Source organism: Pezoporus flaviventris, unplaced genomic scaffold, assembly GCF_033815535.1.
Source record: "Pezoporus flaviventris isolate CSIRO_AGI_PZ_B2104156 unplaced genomic scaffold, CSIRO_AGI_Pfla_v1 ptg000069l, whole genome shotgun sequence".
Lineage (NCBI taxonomy): Eukaryota > Metazoa > Chordata > Aves > Psittaciformes > Psittacidae > Pezoporus > Pezoporus flaviventris.
Window position 1 is genome coordinate 2110624 of NW_026892617.1, and position 20696 is coordinate 2131319.

A 20696-nucleotide genomic window follows, 5' to 3' on the forward strand; every position below is an offset into this window, starting at 1 on the left:
CTGTCGGTCAAGTCCTGTGGAAGAGCATCCACATAAGTCACCAAGTTGATAGAGAAATACAGCACACTGAGTGCAGAGCGCGGTGAAACCTGGACCAAGTGTGCCACTCCAACATCCCAGTTCAGCTCTGACATCCATCCCCTGCAGACACCCACTGCTCTCCCTTCACAGAGCTGGCACTGCTGCCTGTACCACTGCCTGCACTGCTGCCTCTTGCCCTCATCCTGAAGCCAGCTACAGCCCAACCCAGAGGTCTCCTGCCCACATACAGCACAGGCAAGACCTACGCATCCAGAGGCATGTGGCACTTGTCACTTCTTCCCCTTCCTGTCCCATCAGAGCAGGGTCTGGAGAATTCCATCCCCTCTCTTTGAATGAAAGCAACCCAGAAGCAGAGAAAAGCCCATGAAATGGCCACAGCAGAGACCCAGCGCGCCCTCTGCTACGATGGGTCTTCTAAACAAAATCACAGCCTTCCACACACGTCTATAAATATCATCCCTTTCAGTGCAATCACTGTGTGATACAATATTCCGTTCGGGCTCTCAGACAAAAGGACAGCTCCATCTTTCTGTCACTGCCGTTTTCCAAAGTATAATTGGATTATAACCGAGTGTGAGCTTCGAGTGCCCGTTTCTCTCAGGCTGGGGAAGTCGCTCTCTGATCTGCAATAGGAATGGGAAGGAAAGAGCAGAATGAGCTGAGGTGGGTGGAGGGGAGGGGGCAGCTGAGGGCTTTGGCAGAAGGACTTCGGTGGATAATGAGGTTTACAATCACAGTAAATAATTAGGCAAAGTGGGAAATGCCAGCAATGAGAGGGTACCTACGGCAGCCTAACGCCCGCTCACCTCCAGGCTGCGGGAGGACCAGACAGCCAGGGACCACATAGGGAAGAGAGAGCTCGCAGGAAAGGCTGGTCTTCACCAGCCGCCAGCCAACAGCTTCAGGGTGATGAAGGAAGGAGAGCTGAGATCCACCAGCACACCCACCAGTTCTCCCTGTCCCGCAGCCACAGCAGAGGTGGAAGAGCTCCCACCAAACCGGCACGAAGGAGCGCTGCTGGTGCTGTACCAGGGGAGGCAGGCAGTGACTCTCGGTGGGGACATCACCTCCGCAGGCAGTGCTGCGGTGTCCTGAGAACAACCACCGTGTCCCGCCCCCCCACCCCGCAGGTCCCAGTGCAGCTGCGGGGCTGCCCCGCGCCCGACACCCGCCCCGTTCCCCTCCCGGCCACCAACACCGGAGGCACCGGATGCCCGCGCTGCCCGCACCGGGACGGGACCGGCGGCGGGTGGTCGGAGCGCGGTTTCCCACCCAGCAGTGACACCTGGCGGGACGAGAGTGGGAGGAACCGGCCGGGCCCCGGCCCCGGGCATCCCTCCGCGCCGCTGGCCCCTGCTCCGGCTGGAGCCCGACGGGGCTGCCGCGACCGGCGGCTCCTCGCTGCGTCCTCGCGGGTGCGGGCGCGGCGGTGGGAGCGGCCCCGGTGAGCGGCGGCGGGGGCAGGAGCCCGGAGGGGGCTGTCCGACGTGCCCTTGGGGAGGCGGGGGTCGGTCCGGCCGGAGCTGCGGCTCCGCGCCTCTGACTCTGCCCAATGAGAGCCCGGAGCACGGCGGGCGCTGTCAATATTTGGCCGCGGCCCCTGCGCTCCCATCCCCAGAGCGTCCTCACCCGCAGCTCAAGGACCTCCATGGCCCGGCCCGGCCCCGCCGCCCGTCCCGCACCGCTCGGGGGGTGCCGGCCCCGCTGAGCGCCCGGAGCCCCCGCGGGGAGCAACCCCCCTCTTCTTCCCCGCCGCCGCCCGGCCCGGCCCGGCCCGGCCCCGCCGCCCCCCGCGCAGCAGCATGCGCCTGGGAGCGGGGGCCCAGCCGGGGCTCGCTCAGCAGCGCGGAGCCGGCCGCAGTGCCGCGGGGCCGTGACGGGCAGTGCCCCCGAGGGGAGCGCGGGCAGGACCCCCCTCCCCGGTCATTTCTCCGTCTGGACGCCGCCCCGGAGAGATATGCTCAGCCCAAACCGCCTGGAAGCGTCTCCTGGGATTGCCTTGGCCCCCGGGCGTGCGGAGTGCGGAGCCTTCCCTCGGACGGCGGGCGCGGCCCCGCGGCTTTGCCTCCCCCTCGTACTCCTCCTGCTCGCCCTGACGCCCCGCGCCGATTCCTCGTGGTGGTGAGTTGAGTCCCCGCCACCGGTCCCCGCCCCGACGGTTCCGGGGCTGCGGCCGGCGGGAGGTGTGCGGGCAGCGGCTGCGGGAAGGGGATGGGAATAGGGATGGAGAAAGGGATGCAGATGGGAAGCCTGGCCGGGAGCTGGGGCAGCGCTGCCAGCCCCGCAGTGCCGGAGCGCAGCGCCCGACGTGCGGCGGTGGGAGCCGCGCGCGGGGCAGCGGGACCCTGCGGGGACCGGCCGGGGCTGTGCGGGCTCCGGGCTTCCCCCCCCACTGCCGGGTGCATCGCGGGCCCCGGCCCCTGCTGAAGCCCCGCAGCAGAACGGGCTCGGGGCTCCCCTTGGCTCCACCTGCGCGGCTCCGGGGGAATCGCCTCCAAACTGCCGTACGGCACCGGCACCGCAGCCGCCGCCGTGCTCCCACGGCCTCGTTTGTCCCCGCGGCCGGGGCTTGTCATGGGACCCCCTGCTTCGGATCCCGCCTCATCTGCCGGGGAGCGGAGCCCCTCGCACCGGGACCCCCTGAAAGCCGTGCCCGGACAGCGGCGGGGAGCGGGATTAGCCCTCGGTACGGTGTAGACCTGGGAAGCGGCGAGCAGCCCCCCGCCAGTTTACCCGTTTCAACCCGGGCATCACTCCGGAGTCCGGGTCCCCGCGGGCTGCGGTGCTGCCCTGCGTGCTCGTATTGCGGCTTCTCCTAAGCTAGGAAGTTGCCGTTCTCCTTCGTTTGGGTAAGATGAGGCTCTGTAACAGGTATAAATGATGCCACAGAAAATACCAGCCTTCTAGAAACTAGTCCCCTCCCGTCCCGATTCCTGTAACAATGAAAATTCATGGATGCAGAATGAGAGTAATTAGGAAAACAAGGGCTGTGAAGTTTTCCAAGCGACCCCGTGCTGCTTCAGCAGTTCAGTAACACTACAGGGAAAAACAGTTTGCTGCAGGAAAGTTCTCAGCGTTCCCCACCCTAAAAAGTCCTCTCTAATCTTGTGGAAAACACTGTTTTTCACGCCAATCTCATCATCATTAGCACATTGTAGTGGATGAGGCAGAACTTAATCAAATTCAACCCATCTGCTGCTGAAAGAGAAGTGGTTTCTGGAATTCCTCAACTACCGTGGCGCACGTTGCGAGGGCCCGGGAGCACTTAGTAGTCGTGCCGATAACCCAAGTATTCCTAGTGTTTGAGAGCACGTCTGGGCGTGTGGCAGTCATGGCCCGGCTGGCATCCCTGGAGAGCGATCCAAGGGTGAGGAAGGCGAAGGGGAAAGCTGCGGGGCTGGGAGGGAGCCAGGAGCCCGGGGAACATGCTCGGGCAGCGGGTTGCAGCCAGGCACAAAAGGTGGATTCCATGGGGGAAAACTCCCTGAGAGCAGCACAGGCTTTGGCGGGGGGGGCACACGATGCAAACCAGCAAGACCAGTGCTGCTCCCGGCTATGCCAGGAGGAGCTCCGCAGCCTGATGAGCCCGTGGGGAACTGGAATAGCTGGGCAAGAAAATGAGTCATGGTCGGGGAGCATCGGGTTGATACAAGTGCTGGCCTGGCTGCCAGTCGCATCGGCCCCACGCGTCGGGGCAGGTGAAGGCACGATGGTGTCTGCAGTAAAGGGGATGCTGCTGATGTGCTGAAAGCCAAGGAAGGGTCATAGGGCAGTGGAGAAGTTGGATGATTTCTCTTCATTATCAAGGATTACCCCAAGATCATTATTATCAAGGGAAAGGAGGCTCAGTAGAGCTGAGGAGTGGGTTAATGAAGTGATGCTGCTCAAAAAGACGAGGTATCGAGCATCATTTGCCCGGAGCTGGGCAGTTCTGGTAACACTTGAATGCTGCCTGAAGGATGTAATTTCTTTCTTTAGGAGGAGCATGAAAAACACCTATTTTCCTTGCTGTTGTGCCCCATTTCTCCCCATACACTGCAGTGTCAGCCCTAATTCCAAGCACACGTCTCTTCCCAATGAGCCGGGGGAAAACCAGCCGCATTTTAAACCTCTGTAGCTGCGGCTTATTTGGAGGAAGCTGGATTTAGCTCCCGCAGCAGTTTGCGGTCTCAGCTTGCAGACCGGCTCCCTGGCTGGCAGCTTCTCTGCCGAGGGAGGATGGGCTGAGAGCGGGGACAGCCCTTGGGGTGGCTGGGGCTGAAGCCCAGCATGGGGCATGAGTCCTTCTAACGTTTTCAGCAAGCAGAATTGATCCCAAGGGCCTTTAAAATGTGACTTTTAAAACAAAACAAAAGAAAAAGTAGAAAGCGAATATGCTAAACTCAAAGTTCCCGTTTTTGATCGTACTTTTCTCTTCTGTAGATCAGAACATTCCTCATTGAAATTCCTTCATATTGAAATGGGTGGTTCTGCTGGACATGTCAGCGCTGATAAAATACCGTGTTTAGATGAAATTGTGTTTTACTGAGAACGGTCTTGACCAGCTGTGGTTTGGGAAGAAGCCATTCCGTGATTTACCCAGGTTTTCGAGCACATCTTCAGCACTACTGATATTCCAATAAATACATTTGGTGGTGCATCATCGCTCCTTATTTTTATTATTGTTGCCAAATTCTTCCAGGGATTCACACACAATAAACTTGTGGAAAGAGAGGAAATGCTTCTCATTTTCGGAGTCAACTTTTAAAGTAGATTAACAGGGAAAAAAAAACCAGCCCTGGGTCCATCCTGATGGCAGGACACGGGAAGGAAATATCAACCAAATGTTTCTTCTAAACAACTGCAAATTATTAATTTTGGGTGACGTCAGGCCCGGCCCACGCCGCCTCCCAAACCCACCAGGAATCAGGGAGATTTGGCGCTGGAAGAAGTGTCCCTGGGTGCATGTGTGTGTGTGTGGAGCATGTAGTGATGGGAGCAACGTTTGCCAAGGCAGAAGGGCTCAGGCTGGTCTGGCGGCGCTGCCTGGGCTCTGAGGCCACCGGGATGGCTGAGAGCAGCACCCGTGCGGAAATGCTCCCAAACTATAAAGTGTTCCTAAGCAACAAAATACCACTGAAACACAGACTGAAATGAAGAAGGAATGCAACGGGGAAAATCCCTAAATCCCGTTTACACTTGAGTGCACTTCGCGTAGGGAGAACAGCGAGGGCCAGGGGACGGAGGCTTTCCCCGGGCAGGACTGTGCCCTGCCAGAGGCCATCGGGCCCCGAAAGTGGCCTCTGCAATTCCTCCTGGAAGATTTGGGGAGATAAGACAAACGTTGCTTATAAACATAACCCGTGCGGTAAACAAGCGCGGTGTAAATAACTAAGTAGAGCTTACTCGCTGTCGAGAGCCCCGCCGGCTGCTCTGGTGTGGAAAGCCGTTTGCAATTGAAGGTTTGGTTAAAGAAAAATGTCCACAAAGCCGCACGCACACCCCCTGCACCCACCCTCACACGTCCCCACTTGCCTGCAAGCCCACACGAACCCCCCTCCAAGCACACCAAATCCTTGTTAGCGAGCTTGTTTGTTGCTAACCACAGCCCTTGGAAAGCACAAATATTTGATTTCATCTGGCATTGGAGCAGATGGGAGGCATCAGGCTCCCAAAGAGATAAAACAAATCTGGGGAAGGAAGGATAGCACAAGCTTGGGCGCAGGCTGAGGAGTGTGGAGGAGCCTAGCAGCTACGTGGGGCTCCTCAAGGCATCGCCAGGTTATGGGGCTTCCGCTGCACCCCGGTGCTTGGTGCCTGTCTCATTACTCTTAGGGATGCTCTAGTCCAGACTTAGGCAGCCATCACTCTCCAGCTCCCTTCTTGGCCAGGGAAGGAGGTTTCATGGGCAGGGAAAACACACCAAGGGCAGAGCATGAAGGAGGCATGCCCTGTCCTAGAGTCAGCCCTCAGAGCTGGCATCAAGCTTTTCCCAAGGGCTTGGTGAGGACACCCCCATTGCAGGTGGAGAAGGGGATGTTCCCACCACAATGCACAGGAAGGAGCAGTGCTCCTGCAGCCATTCCTCTCTGGGCTTTGCCATGGTTTTCTCTCATGGCATCAGTGGTGGGTCATGGTCCAGGGCCTGTGGATGGGCATAGAGAGTGATGGAAAAATTGAGCCACCCGTATGTGTGGGTATAGGATACAGGGGCTTATTTAAACAGGCACCACACTGAGGTGTGTGGGAGGGGAAATAGCATCAGTAGGAATGTTTGAAATGAAGCCAAGGGAAAGACAGCTGCACGGAGGAGCTCCACAGCCATGTAACCCTTCTGGGGTCACTGCCTCCCTCCGTGCCAGGCCCAGCGGGCAGACCCCAGCAGCACCAGGAGTGCTTCACTAGAGTCTAGCAGCTCGTAAGGTGGCTCTGAGCAGTGCTTTCTGCAGCTCGTGATGCTATGGATGAGCCGTTCCCTCCTCCACCAGTGCAGAGCAGCTCATCATCCAGCCCCGGTGCTGTCACAGGCAAGGCGACATCTCAATGGCGAGATGATGCGCGGCGCTCAGAGCACAAGGGAGCTGCAGGAGGCTAGCACTGCCTGTACGTTTGTTGTTGCAGAGCATTTTGCATGGCAATAAAAGCAGGAGGTCAGTGACCAGGAAGTCTTTATCCCAGCTCCGGCTGCCCGCACAGCCACGCTTTGAAAAATCAGTTTTAAAGTAATGTCAGACTGATGGGGAATGAACCCTGTGGCCTCTGCAGCAGCCCTCGTGTTCTTGGTTGGGCTGTATCGAACAGATGGGTTCTCTCAGTCACTCTGCACCGTTAGAGTAATCCCAACTGTGTTTCGTAGTTCATTTGTCATTAGGGTCACTTTCACCTATAGGAAATCTTTCTTGCAAAGCGATGCAGAGCAAAGCATCCTCCTGCTTTTCCAAGCTCATTCGCTTTTCCTAACACTAAGAACAATTCGGGCAGTGCCTGCAGCCCACCAGGAGATGTGTGCTGGGCTCCGAGCAGCTCGCATCTAACACACAAGTGATGCCATGGACTAGAGAAGAATTATCCATCCTACTGCACCACCAGAGACTGTCTTAACCTCCCCCCTTCTTAGCAAAGTGCTTTGAGATTTGGGGGAGAAAACAAATTGTTCCTTCGGGATGAAGCATATTCTTGATGAGCAATTTGTGCTGTATTCATGCATCACCATCAAGGGACAGCTTTCACGCAGCACTGAGCGAGAATTTGGGGCACTGCAGCATTTCCCTTCCCACAAAACCAACATCCCGTGGCTGCACACGGGAGCAGGAAAACCACAGAGAGGGGACTGCGACAAGGAACCAAAGGCAACTTGGTGGTACAGAAAGGATGGAGGCGCAGAAAATGTCCCTTGAATGGCTCAGCATTATGGTCTTACAAATTACTCAAGTGAGACCAACGCTCTCAACATACAGAGTAGTGGCTCTAAGTGAGGAAATTAGGACTATTAATCATTCCAAGGCGTTAACAACTCCAGCAGGCCAGGATGGCCCTGTTCCCAGTGGGGCTTAATAAAATACTCAGGGTTTATAATAATAAAGTAATATCTCAAATGTCTATGGCACCTTGCAACCCACAGTGCTTTGCAGTTAGCTATAAATTGTCTGCCCACAGCCAGGGAGAGCAGAGGAAGGAAAGTGCAGCATCCTTGGGAAGTATGCAAAGAACTCGAGGAGGTGAATGCTGCCAGGCACGTTGGAATTTGCTCTTTATCAGGCACAGAGGCAGGGATGTTGGATTTGATCCTATCTGGATGAGGTGTCTCCAATAACCGTCTAGGGCTTTCCAGCCTCCCACCAAAATACAGATTTCGTGCTGACTCAATGGGATGGGAAGAGAATGGAAGCCAAGATAGTTTGGCTCCCAAGTTGATCTTTCAGGGCTATCAAAGTGGTTGTAATGGGGAGGTGGATCGGTTTTCTCAGGGGGAGGACTCCAGCAGCCTCTGACACCACCAAGAAGCCAAACCATGCTCCCGTCTCAGCACCCAGGCCAGAGCTCTTGGAGCAGATGGCAGCAGAGATGAGGCTCTGTGCAAAGCAGGCTCTTGGCCCCAGCCCGTGGGATGGATGGCACAGGAGGCTGAGCATCTCCTGCCCAAGGAGATGGGGACTGGGGCTCCAGCATTCGCCATTGACCATGGCACAGCGCGCTCAGGGGCAAGAGCAGAACCAGTGCCAAGGGGAACATCCCAAGCCGGGACCAAGCCCCAGTTACAGCTCAACTTGTGGGTGTCTGGTGGCACACACTGGAGCTGTGGAGGGGCTTGAGCCCAGCATTCCTTCCAGATGGTGCTAAGGTTATTTGTCCAAGTCATATTAGGTGGGAGAACTGCATGTGACAGGCAGGCAGCGGCAATCAGAGGATGCTGAGTTGACAGGCATGCTTAACACGGCCAGGAACAGCACCTTGTGATTTCATGTCTGCTTGAGTTTTCGGTTTGGTTTACTTTGTTGTTTAAATGTGGCTTGGTCAAGGTCAGAGCCCCCGAGTGCTGCTCTGCACACAGCACAAGGCTGCCAGCATCTCCTTAATGCCTGTAAGAAAGGAGCCTGTTTGTTTGGAAACCTGTGCCTGGGTCCAGTGAGTTAAGCTTGCTTTACCCAAGCTGAGAGCACCCTGCACTTGAGGAGCGGCAGCATCAGTATCTCTGGTGAGACCCCCCTGCAGTCCTGGTCCTGCTCTGAGGCAGCAGCACAAGAGGGACATGGAGCTGTTGGAGAGAGGCCAGAGGAGGCCATGGAGATGCTGCGAGGGCTGGAGCAGCTCTGCTCTGGAGCCAGGCTGAGAGAGCTGGGCTGGGGCAGCCTGGAGAAGAGAAGGCTCCTGAAGGGGAGACCTGAGAGCGGCTCCAGTGCCTGAAGGGGCTGCAGGAAAGCTGGAGAGGGGCTTGGGACAAGGGATGTAGGGACAGGCCAAGGGGAATGGCTTGAACCTGCCCGAGGGGAGACTGAGATGAGCTCTGAGGCAGAAGCTCTTCCTGTGAAGGGGGTGTGACCATTCTGTGATTCTATGATAAGTATGGAAGGGAAATTCTCAAGCTGAAAACCCATGAGATGGGATGTCAGAGCTGAACCTGCTTCCTGCACCAAGGCTTTGGTTGGAGGAGCAGCTGTCAATGATTTCAAAGCCATCACGCTGACAGGCTTCATGGTGCTGTGTCTGGCCAGAGCATCTCCTGCCCCCCAGGCACTGCATCCCCCTCGTGCTGCTGTTCCTGCCCTACTCTGAGCCAAAGAAGGGGTTACAAACAGGTGTCAAAATGGTTTTGGATCCTCTGGAAGAGAGAAGCCACAGGAAGAAAAGCTGTTACCCTGCCACAGATGAGCTCTCTGCATCACCATATGATACGTCTGGCTTACTGATCATGAGCTTTAAGGTCCCTTCCAACCCCAGCCTGTCTGTGATTCTATGATGGGGGGGGGGGAAGCTGAGGCAGCCTGTAACCCACACACCCCACACTGACACATGGGCAATGGGCAATGGCCAAACCCACACAACGAGGCACTAGGAGGAAACGCAGAGCTTTACCCAGCCACCGCAACCACCACCACAGCCCTGCAACGGCTGCGGTTTCCCTGCAATGCTTGCCCCGACCCTATGGCAAACAAGCAGCAGCAGGGAATGCTGCAGGGATACAAAGGTTCCCCTATGTGGGGCTGACTTACCAACCCCCTGGAGAAACGGCCCTGCGTGTGTGGCTGGTGATGGGAGCCGTGGGGCTTCACTGCCATTGCCTCTTGGGGACTGGAGAGCCAGGAACCACTGGGTCTGCCAGGAGAGCTTTAGCAGCTCACCACAACCCCTGCCAACAGCTCAGCAGCAGCAGTTACCGCCTGCCTGTTGCTGAAGTGCCTTTGGTTGTGCTCTGAGGGCTCTGCAAGTCATAGAAACATAGAGACCCAGAACAGTTTGGGTTGGGAGGGACCTTAAAGCTCTTCCAGCACGGGCAGGGACCCCTTCCACTAGAGCAGCTTGCTCCGAGCCCCTGTGTCCAACCTGGCCTTGAACACTGCCAGGGATGGGGCAGCCACAGCTTCTCTGGGCACCCTGTGCCAGCGCCTCAGCACCCTCACAGGGAAGAGCTTCTGCCTAAGAGCTCAGCTCAGTCTCCCCTCTGGCAGGTTAAAGCCATTCCCCTTGTTCTGTCCCTACATCCCTTGTCCCAAGCCCCTCTCCAGGTTTCCTGCACCCCCTTTAGGTATTGGAAGGCTTCCCCAAGGTCTCCCCAGAGCTGGTCAGGCTCTCATGGGAAGCACAGGAGCAGGACACATTCAGCACGGAGGCACTCCGGGGAAGGGGGTTAGCACAAAACACACGCTGCCAAGTAAATAGATGCCTCTGCCTCTGATTTGCATGTTTATCTTAGAAGCAATTTGGGTTTCGCCTTGTTTACAAGAGTCGAAGTCAGCAGACTCTCAACAAGAACAACTGGGAGCCAACACGTGATGCTTGTCTCCTGTCTCCTGCTCCCCCAGTGCAGTGGGGACAACCAGCGAGGAGCCTGCTTCGGCTGCACCAGGGGCTGCATCCCTGCAGCAGATTGCTTGTAGGGAGAAGTAGGGTTAGCAGGGAGCAAGGAACGCTTCATCTCCAGGCTCTGGGAGCACTTGCCCTTCTAACGTGAAGCCTCCATGGGCTCTGCACAAGCCGCTCCTCTTAGGGAACAGGGAAGGGAAATCAGTGCCACAGAGGGTAGCAGAGAATTCCCATGCCTCACACCCATCTCCTGGCAGCTGAACTGGAGCAAATGGGAAATACAAGCTGGTGGTTGATGCTGATTTGCAAGAAGCAAATGGTGCAGCATCACGCAGGCAGAGGCTGCCAAAGGGACTGGTGCCAGCCCCATCCTGAGCTGAGCAAACAGCTCTATGCTTGGCGAGGCAAGGGCTTTACTACCCCAGGACCTCACAGGAGGCAGCAGCCCGTGGAACCCCATTTGACAGGGTGGGGGATCGTTATCCCCACATGCACTTAATTATCAGCTGCCTCCCTCGCAGCTCCTCCTCGCTGCAGGCTCTCACAGCCTTTCTCCTCCTGACCACGCAGAATCCAAGCCGGAGCAGCCTCCAGCACCAGAAAGAGTTTCCTCTCACAGAATGTTCTTAGCTCAGGGCTGGAGGGTTCTTTGTTTCCCTGCAGTGAAAATGCAGATTCCCCAAGAGTGCAGCATTTCACGGGAATTTGCCACTTCCAGCACAACTTCATGTGTTAAAACTGCAGTTCTGACACGGCAGCCGGGGGCTGCTCCGAGCATCCATTGTCTTTCCTCTTCCAGTGCTTTCCAAGTGCCATAGTTTTTTAGGAATACAATCGGAAGGGATGCTTTCATCACTCCAAAACAAACGTTCGGGCTTTTTGCCCTCCCGCCATCCTGCTTGGCAGAACTCACTGATGTTCCCCATCTCGCTCCATTTCAGAGGAGCTGAACCCAACCGGAGCACTCACGCAATGGAAGATCTCGGCCCTGCCGAGGTAACCCCAGCCTTTCCAAGAGGGGAAGGTGCTGTCCCACTTTCCAGTGCCACAGCCATGGGGAGCTGGTTTCAGGATGCACTCCAACGGGTGCCTGTAGGTACCGCAGCAGGTACGCTGCTTGTTGGCAGCCTCAAGCAAAGGGAGATGCAGGCGCTGGTGCTCCGTCGGCGATCGGCGCCCTTTGCCCTGTCTCCTTCCACTTTTTCCTCCTGATACTGTTTGCTCTGAGCTCAGTATTTGGCAGGAGAATTAAGCAGACGTAATTAGCTCAGTGTGCAAAGGGAGGGCCTGGTGTTTATCTTGTCTGGAGGGTTCTCCTTGATCTTGTCTCCCAGGGGTGCTGTAGTTGGTGCAGTATCTCGTGGCTCTCCTCTTGTGGAGGCAGCTCCACCTCCACCAGCATCTCTCCTCCAGTGAAGGGGAGCTTTTGTACTGCTGCAAGCTCCAGCCTGCAGCCTTGCCCCAGCTCTTGGCAGCACAGGCAGGGACACATCAGCCGTTCCCATCCTTGCTGGGACCGGCCAGGTTGTGCAGAATGAATTCAGGACCATGGTACCCAGCCATGCTTCCCTGCTGGATCTCTGCAGCCGCGCTCGAGACCGCTGGCCATTGCCATCATCCAGCTTGCGGGATGCTCCTCTTGTCCTGCTCCCTGTGGGAAGCACCGGCAGCTCCTGCAGCCCAGCCTGAGCGAGGCAATTAAACACCCATGGGCAGCATTGCTCCTGTCGGCTTTTCTGCCCTTTAGGGTTTCTGCCACCTCCCCTTTCCCCCTGCTGCAGGATGAAAGGCTGACGAGCGAAATAATGCTCACCAGCCCTCGAAGTTGGGGCTTACAGAACCATGGGGAGCCGGGTTTATTATCCTCAGCTCCAGCCTGAGATGACCTTGTGCCTCTGCCAGCATTTAAACAAAATATGTTTGAGAAGGGAACAGATCCCACTGCGTTCTGTGCTCCCAGGGCGCCCCTGAGCCCGGAGCTCTCTGTGGAGCTGATGGAAGTGATAGAACATGGCCAGAGAGAGACAATGAAATATGGCCCCAGCTTATGGCTTTTTATTATCATTAAAGGAAAGTTCTTGCTTCCAGTCCGGGAGGGGGTGGTGAAAAATGTGAATCCCACCCGAACCTCATCCCTTCCATCCAGAACCACAGCCCCGTGCTCCCTTGCAAAGCACACACCGCCGCTGCCTGGCTGGGATGAGCCCGTGGCGCAGGCAGCGGCTGCCCAGGATGGAAAATTCCACGTTGCCACCATTGTGGAGGCTGGTGCAAAGCTCAGGGTCCCTCCCTGTGTCTGTGGAATGCTGCCCGTGGGGCTCAGCCAGGCTCTACCAGACTGTTGTTTGCACATTGTCTTTCTGCTCCGAGCTCCCACCCTCTCCCACTGCTGCAGGGAGGGGACTGGGATGCAGGCAGGGTGCAGGGATGCAGGCAGGGTACAGGGATGCACACAGGCTGCAAGGATGGCTGGAAGGTTTGGGCTTGTTCAGCCTGGAGAAGGCTCAGGGGTGACCTTTTCACTGCGTTCCAGTATTTAAAGGGTGGCTACAACGATGGAGACTCCTTTTTGACAACGAGTCCTATGGAAAAGATGAGGGGTGATGGGCACAAGTCACTCCTGGGGAGATTCCTACTGGATGAGAGGAAAATTTTTCCCAGTGAGAACAACCAGCCATTGGAATAACCTCCCCAGGGAAGTAGTGGATTCTGGACACTGTTAAGATGGCTGGACAGGGTGCTGGGACATCAAGTCTAGGTCATGCTTTGCCTAGGAAGGTTGGACCAAATGATGCTTGAGTTTCTTCCAGTCTGGGATTCTGTGATTCCATGAACAGCAGTGTGATCCAGGACTGCAGCAACAGGAGGTGAAGCCTGCTCCTCCTCTCTCAGCTGAGCATCGTGCGGGTGCCTGTGCCATGGACCCCACAGTGTGCCCCAGCCAGCGTGCAGAGCCTGTGCTGGGCTCCATCCTGCTGTGCTCAGCAGGGCCGGGCTGGGATGCAGGGGAGAGGGTGGGAGCGAGGTTTTGCACATCAGCAAGTTCCTGTGCTCTGCCCTAGGAGCTCACAGAGCCCAGGCTTGCAGGGGCATGAGCACCACGACTCGCAGCACCCAGGGGTGGCTGTCTGAGAGGAGATGGGCTCTGCAGGACCCCTGCTCCCTGCCACAGCCATGTGCACACAGAGCAAAGCTTCACCCACCCTGGGCTGGGGCAGCTCAGGAGTATTTTGTTAAACCCAAAGACCAAAGCCAAGTGGCTGTGATGGCTCAGCAGTGCCCTGTCCCTGTATCCTGCCTGTCTAAGCCACAGAGCTGGGCAGGTCTCTTTGGGCAGCCAAGCCGGTACAGGGATGCAGGCAGGGCTCTGCATCTCACCCACACCAAGGGGATGCTGCAAGGAGGGATGCTCTCAGCAGAGCCCAGAGCAGCTGTGACAGGTACAAAGAGGGAAAGGTGGGCTTCAATATCAACCCCTTCACAGCAGAGAGAAGACCCAGGGAGGCAGAGCCCTGCAGCTTCCCCTTGTTCATGCAGTGTGATAACATGGCTCTGTTCTATCCCCCAGGTACATCGGGGCGCTGGGTGCGAGGGTGATCTGCGATAACATCCCAGGGCTGGTGAACAAGCAGAGGCAACTGTGCCAGAGGTATCCCGACATCATGCAGTCGGTCGGGGAGGGAGCCAAGGAATGGATCCGGGAGTGCCAGCACCAGTTCCGGCACCACCGTTGGAACTGCAGCACCCTGGACCGGGACCACACCGTCTTCGGACGGGTCATGCTGCGAAGTAGGTGCTGCCCCATCCCCTCCCCTCTGCCTTGTCTCCCTGGGAGAGTCTCTCCTCTCGCTGGGCTGCCGTGCCCAGTGGCTTGAATTACTCCCTTAGGAGAGCTTTGCCTTTCCCTGTAAATTAATCAAGCCGTAATGGGAGCAGAGCGCTGCGTTTGGAATAGCTGCACCAGATGAGATGGAGCAGGGGGAGCACTGGGGGAGAAGGGGGAAGGAGGAGACACCTCCAGAGAACGGGCTCGTATGTAAACAGTAATGGGATATATAAATATTTGGAGAGCAGGGTTGGCCAGGACTCAGCAGTTCACGTGGGAACTGGCTGTTCCCTTGCATGGCAGAGCCGCGGCTCCAGCCCTCACTTCGGGCTCCGAGGTGGAGGAGGACCACGGCCACAAGGGCCCGAGCGGCTGCACACAGACCCTGCAGGGAGGGACCTTCCACTCCAGGTGAGGGTCAGGTACAGCCCAGGCAGGGATGCACCCAAGGAGAAGAGGTTTGATGGGGACAGGGACAGGGGTGGTTCTGGAGCAGGAGCAGCATCGTGGGCTCCAGCAGCAATCAGGCCCTGGGATGCGGAGAGAACCCAGCACTGTGGGACAGATGCTGCTGCACCCCGTGATGGGCCGGGGCACATCCAGCCATGCGGCCTCTGAATCAAAGCAGTTGGGAAGAGCCTTTCCACTCACCAGGAGGGGCTCATATGGAGGACATGTGAGCCCCACAGCGGGAGTGGGAGCAGGGGCCTGCTCCCAGCTGCAGGGGGATGGAGCAGCTCCCTGTGGGGTGAACAAGCAGCAGAGCTTGTGAGGAGACCCCCAGAGAGGAGCTGGTGGGAGAGAAGCATCTGAAGGCACTGGGATGCAGCATTCACCCTCCATGCTGCAGCCTGCCCCGTCTCAGCCTCTCCATCCCTGTGCCTGCACCTTTACTCTTGTTCGCATCCTCTCCCGGCAGAGGATGGGGAATGATGAAAGCTCCTTGCCACAGCCCCATCCTGCGAGGCCCAAAGAGAGCTCTGCTGCCTTTGAAGTTGCTTTCAAAGGCTCTCAGAATGAAGATGAACATGGTTTTGATTTGCAGCTTCTTTTACAGCATTATAAAACCAGCTGCGAACTCAAACCAGAGACATACAATAGCAGGCAGCAAGCTGTGCCACGCGGGACAAGCCGAGCCCGGCCAGAGCCGGCACCAGCTCCTGTGCTCCACATCACCCTGGGAGGTTGGTGGCCTTGGCTGAAGGGTACTGGTGGTCACAGCACCAACAGGCACCCACACTGCCCCTGAGCTTCAGAACAGCAATGGGGACCGGTCAGGCAGCCCTGAGAGCAGCCCAGCATCTGAGCTGCAGAGCCTTGAGGCTCCACATAAAAACATCCTTACAAACATAGAATCAGCCAGGTTGGAAAAGCCCTTTAAGCTCATCCAGTCCAACTGCTCCCCAGCACTGCCAAGGCCACCACTAACCCATGGCACTGCGGGCCTCATCTATATGGTTTGTGCCGGTGACTCCAGCACTGCCCAGGACAGCCTGTTCCAATGCCTGAGCACCCTTTGGGGAAGGAATTGCTCCTCAGCTCCATCTAAACCCACCCTGGTGCAGCTTTCCCTTAGGCTGAAAGGTGCCAGGGAAGCTGGGGCCGGGCTTGTCTTCCCTGTGTGCGGGATGCTCTCACCCCGCTGCATGGTGCCACGCTCCTCAGCGCAGCCCGGCGCGCTCCCTGCTCATCCCTGTTCCTCTCCCCGTGGCAGGCAGCAGGGAGGCCGCCTTCGTCTACGCCATCTCCTCGGCCGGAGTGGTCTATGCCATCACTCGGGCGTGCAGCCAAGGGGACCTGAAGTCCTGCAGCTGCGACCCGCTCAAGAGGGGCCGCTCCAAGGACGAGCGCGGGGAGTTCGACTGGGGCGGCTGCAGCGACAACATCAACTACGGGATCCGGTTTGCCAAAGCCTTCGTGGATGCCAAGGAGAAGAAAGTGAAGGATGCCCGGGCGCTGATGAACCTGCACAATAACCGCTGCGGGAGGATGGTGAGTGCAGCCCCTGCAGCTGAGTTGGCAGCATCCCACCGGGACCTCCTGCTGGGGAATGGGCAGTAGGAGCAGCCTGGGCATGGGAGCTGGGCCCTGGGTGTCCAGGGAGGGCAGGTACCACTGCAGACAGAAGCAGGATGTTGCCCCTGCATGGCCTGTGCAGGGAACAGCCCCATAAGGATGGCAGGACTCTGCTTACTTGTGCCCCCAGCATGTGTCCTTGATGATGTGGCCATGGGAATCACAGGGTGGTTTAGGTTGGAAAGCACCTTAAAGCTCCTCCAGCTCCAACCCCTGCCATGGGCAGGGACCCCTTCCACTAGAGCAGCTTGCTCCAAGCCCCTGTGTCCAAGCTGGCCTTGAACACTGCCAGGGATGGGGCAGCCACAGCTTCTCTGGGCACCCTGTGCCAGCGCCTCAGCACCCTCACAGGGAAGAGCTTCTGCCTAAGAGCTCAGCTCAGTCTCCCCTCGGGCAGGTTAAAGCCATTCCCCTTGGCCTGTCCCTACATCCCTTGTCCCAAGCCCCTCTCCAGCTTTCCTGCAGCCCCTTCAGGCACTGGAGCTGCTCTCAGGTCTCCCCTTCAGGAGCCTTCTCTTCTCCAGGCTGCCCCAGCCCAGCTCTCTCAGCCTGGCTCCAGAGCAGAGCTGCTCCAGCCTCTTCACGCAGCATCCTTCCCCAGTTAGGGGCCCCGTCTCACAGGGGAAAGGGCTGACAAGCTGCACCAGGGAGGAGCAGACACAGGTGTGATGTGTGACACCCAGGGTGTCCACCGCTCCTCACAGCATCCCTCTTCCCACAGGCCGTGAAGCGCTTCCTGAAGCTGGAGTGCAAATGCCATGGAGTGAGCGGCTCCTGCACGCTAAGGACTTGCTGGCTGGCAATGTCAGATTTTCGAAAGACAGGGGATTACCTAAGGAAGAAATACAATGGGGCCATCCAGGTGACCATGAACCAGGACGGCACCGGCTTCACCGTGGCCAACAAGAACTTCAGGAAGCCCACAAAAACAGACCTGGTGTACTTTGAGAACTCACCCGATTACTGCGTGATGGACAAGTCAGCAGGTAAAAGCCAAAGCTCCAGCTATGGCCCGAAAGCTGCTCTTCCTCCCCTCCTGCCCAGCCTGGCAGGGATGCTTTGGGATGTCAGCTCCCCCAACAAGCCCCGGTCCACAGTGGGGTTGTGCTGTTGGGGGGGTCACCCAGTGTCAGTACTCGCTGGAACATTGGGTCCCTGCACAGCCAGGACTGGATTTGTCCATAATCCTCAGGCTTTCCACTAAAGATCCAAACTGAGGAGGCTTCTTCCAATGAACTCAGCACAGCATTTCCTTCAGAGCCTTCGTCCTGCAGAGCAGAGCTCTCTTAAAGAGGCAATAAAGAGCCTGTTTCACACAGCAGGCTGCTGGCTCCTCCTCTGAACACAGCTGGAGGGATGAGCAGGGAGGGTGGCCCCAGGGCTGCTCGGCTCCTGCAGGGATGATCAGTGGTTTCCCAGCCTGGAGCATCCCCAGAGGCTGTGGGGGCTCGGCTGGTCAACAACCTCTTCCGTGCAGCCTGTGCCCAGCCTTTGGGGCTATACTGTGGGACCATGCTGCAGCACACGCTGCAACAGAAACAGTGAGAACTCATCACTGCTAAGACAGGGGTAGCCAAGGTCTCTGGTGCAGATGGTAGATAAGAGGTTGGCGAAAGAAATGGTAAATGCCCCACCCCTGGCAGTGTTTTAGGCTGGGTTGGGTGATGTCTTCTAGTGGAAGGTGTCCCTGTCCATGGCAGCGGGTTGGAACTGGATGATCCCAAACCCCAAACCGAAGCCTGTGATACCCAATCCCCCCCCAGCTGACCGCAGGGCACGGGGTAAGAGGCATCATTTGAGTGAGGAGAAGGAACACCCTGACCCGCTCTCTCCCTCCTCCAGGCTCGCTGGGCACGGCCGGCCGCGTGTGCAACAAGATGTCCCGGGGGACGGACGGCTGCGAGGTGATGTGCTGCGGGCGCGGGTACGACACCACGCGCGTCACGCGCGTCACCAAGTGCGAGTGCAAGTTCCACTGGTGCTGCGCTGTGCGCTGCAAGGAGTGCGAGGACACTGTGGACGTGCACACGTGTAAGGCACCCAAACGGGCCGAGTGGTTGGACCAGACCTGAGGAGATGGAGCGCAGAGGGAAGAACCCACCGCCACCTCCCCTTCCTGAGTTTGAAACCCCTGTGCCCCGAGGGCCAGGACGTTCTGGGAGCTGTAGTTCAACTGCATGGCTTTTATTTAATTAATTCTGCAAAGCACTAAAGAGAGGACTACATTTCCCAGGAGGTGCTGTGGACCCTTCTGTTTGCTCAGCAAAACTAATCCCCTACCTAGGAGGAGTCTGCAATCCTTGCTTAAACTGTGAAACTGCCGCTGCGGGGTGCGCTCTCTGCAAAGGAGCGGTGCAGCCGATAGGGATGTGAAGGACCGATGGCTGGGATGCGATGGCTGAGGACATGTGCACCTCCCCAGAGAACTTCCGTTGCAGTAAAGCTTCACCAGCAAACAACCACTAGTGCAGAATAATCCACTCTTGCAGAAAGCATTCTTGCTTGTCCTTTCCGGCAAGGCCAGAGGAAGGGTGCTGTGAATCCGTAAGACAGCTCCGTGATCCCTCGCACTGAGCACCAGCAACCTCTGCACGAGGCTTCTCCCCGTCTCCCCAGCGAAGGTGATGAGTGGAGCTGTGGGTTGAAACTGAGTCCTCAAGGACTGCACAGAGGCAAGGGTCAGCCCCAGGTGCTGGCAGACCCAGAGGGATAGAGAGAGCAAAGCAACCTGTGAACATACTGGGAGGTTCTGGAGTCAACAGATAGAGCAGCGTCTCTGTACAGCTCACTTGTATGTTGTGTATACTGCTTATTATTTTAAGTCAAAATTCATTATAAACCTGTATCAGAAAATTACATTCTTTCCTTTTTGAGTTCCTACACACCCCATCGGGCACTTCCCCAGGGCAGGAACCAGCCTGCAGCATTTCTGCTGCCCACGTGCCTGCAGCTCCTAAAGCACAGAGCTCCCCACCTCATTTCCCACAAAGCAGAGCCATGGCATTCAGTGTGAAAAGCCCCACGGAATCCTTATTAGGCAGCAGCAACCGTCCAGGACATGTAATGACACAGCACGGGGCCAAGCAGGAGATGCTGGTTTAGCTTCCAAACCTTTCCCATAAAAACAAAACCAACTCAAACACCCCACAAACTTAAACCATCAACTACTGGCAAACCCCCAGAGCCTGGGTATCAGAAACACAGTAGTTCCCTAGAGCTAACTCCAAGGGTTGGTGCAAGATGAAGTCCCACTGTGGACTTAGGGGAAACGCAGACTGGTCAATGTCTTCCTGCAGGTGAGCCCCAGTGAAGCTCCCCTTCAGCACACTCCTCAGCAAGAGGTTTCCCATCTATGAACGCTTATGAAGGCTGCAGTCCCATCAGGGAACACTCAGTTCAAGCCCCTCAAGTAATGTGCCTAAAATGTGCAGGGAGTTTTTTATGTAAGATCATCTTCTACTTACCCTCCAGCCAGAAGCTTGTCTGAGCTCAAGGACAAGGAGCAGAATTAATTCCTCCATGAGCTTCAGAGTAAGTTACCCTCTTTGAAGAAGCTGGATGGGACACCCAGGAGGAGTTAGGAGGCATTGGAAACACAGGATCCACAGAAATTCAGGCTATTTTTTCTCACATGTGAGTGAGAACAGCCATTCATGTCACCACGGTCCAGGTGACACCATCATTTTTTGGGATGGGTGTAGTGATAAGATCAAGTTGCAGCATGGTCAAGTTGCAAGTGATAAGATCAAGAGCTGCAGCGATGCAGAGCACACGCGCTGCTCACCTATACCCAGTCCCAAACCCCCTTGTTGCTGCCCTTCAGTTCAACATCACGTTCACACACACACACAAAAGGCTTTGCTTGTGTGGCCTGTGGGGGTCATCTGCTGTAATAGGTCCAGCTCTCAGGGTCAGATTCATCAGGGCCCATTGACTCCCATTTGCACAACCTGCCCAGACCTGTGTGGGAGCTTTCACATCCTGAATCACTGCAGCCAAGTCACCACAGGCTGCTCCAGCGAGCAGCAAGGGGGTCACTGCTCTGGAATCTCAGCTCATGAGTCAATGCAGGAGAATGCAATAGTCACACACTGTGTCACACTGGTTTATAACTGATGATAGTCTACAGCCAAATTAGAAAAGAAATCAAGAGGTCCTTAAGAGAAGGGTCCGAGCTACCGAGGCCATGATATGATTGCACAGTTCAGTGCACCCAGGCTGACTGGAAAATGTCACTGCCCAGAAATAACCA

General features: G+C 56.8%; 1 protein-coding gene across 1 annotated transcript; it reads left to right on the forward strand.

The window, feature by feature from the left end:
• Positions 1-1487: 1487 nt before the first annotated feature.
• Positions 1488-19298, forward strand: WNT2B (Wnt family member 2B). Its single transcript, XM_061471952.1, has 5 exons — positions 1488-2163; positions 14111-14331; positions 16083-16360; positions 17166-17430; positions 18287-19298. The coding sequence occupies exons 1-5, from the start codon at positions 2000-2002 to the stop codon at positions 18514-18516; spliced, it is 1158 nt and encodes a 385-aa protein (XP_061327936.1). The 5' UTR covers positions 1488-1999; the 3' UTR covers positions 18517-19298.
• The last annotated feature ends 1398 nt before the right edge of the window (positions 19299-20696 follow it).

Excerpts from the sequence above, each read along its gene's own strand:
- WNT2B (XM_061471952.1), top strand. The coding sequence starts at position 2,000 with ATGCTCAGCCCAAACCGCCTGGAAGCGTCTCCTGGGATTGCCTTGGCC. Across the intron at positions 16,361-17,165 it reads ATAACCGCTGCGGGAGGATG|GCCGTGAAGCGCTTCCTGAA; the intron begins GTGAGTGCAGCC and ends CTCTTCCCACAG. Across the intron at positions 17,431-18,286 it reads CGTGATGGACAAGTCAGCAG|GCTCGCTGGGCACGGCCGGC; the intron begins GTAAAAGCCAAA and ends TCCCTCCTCCAG.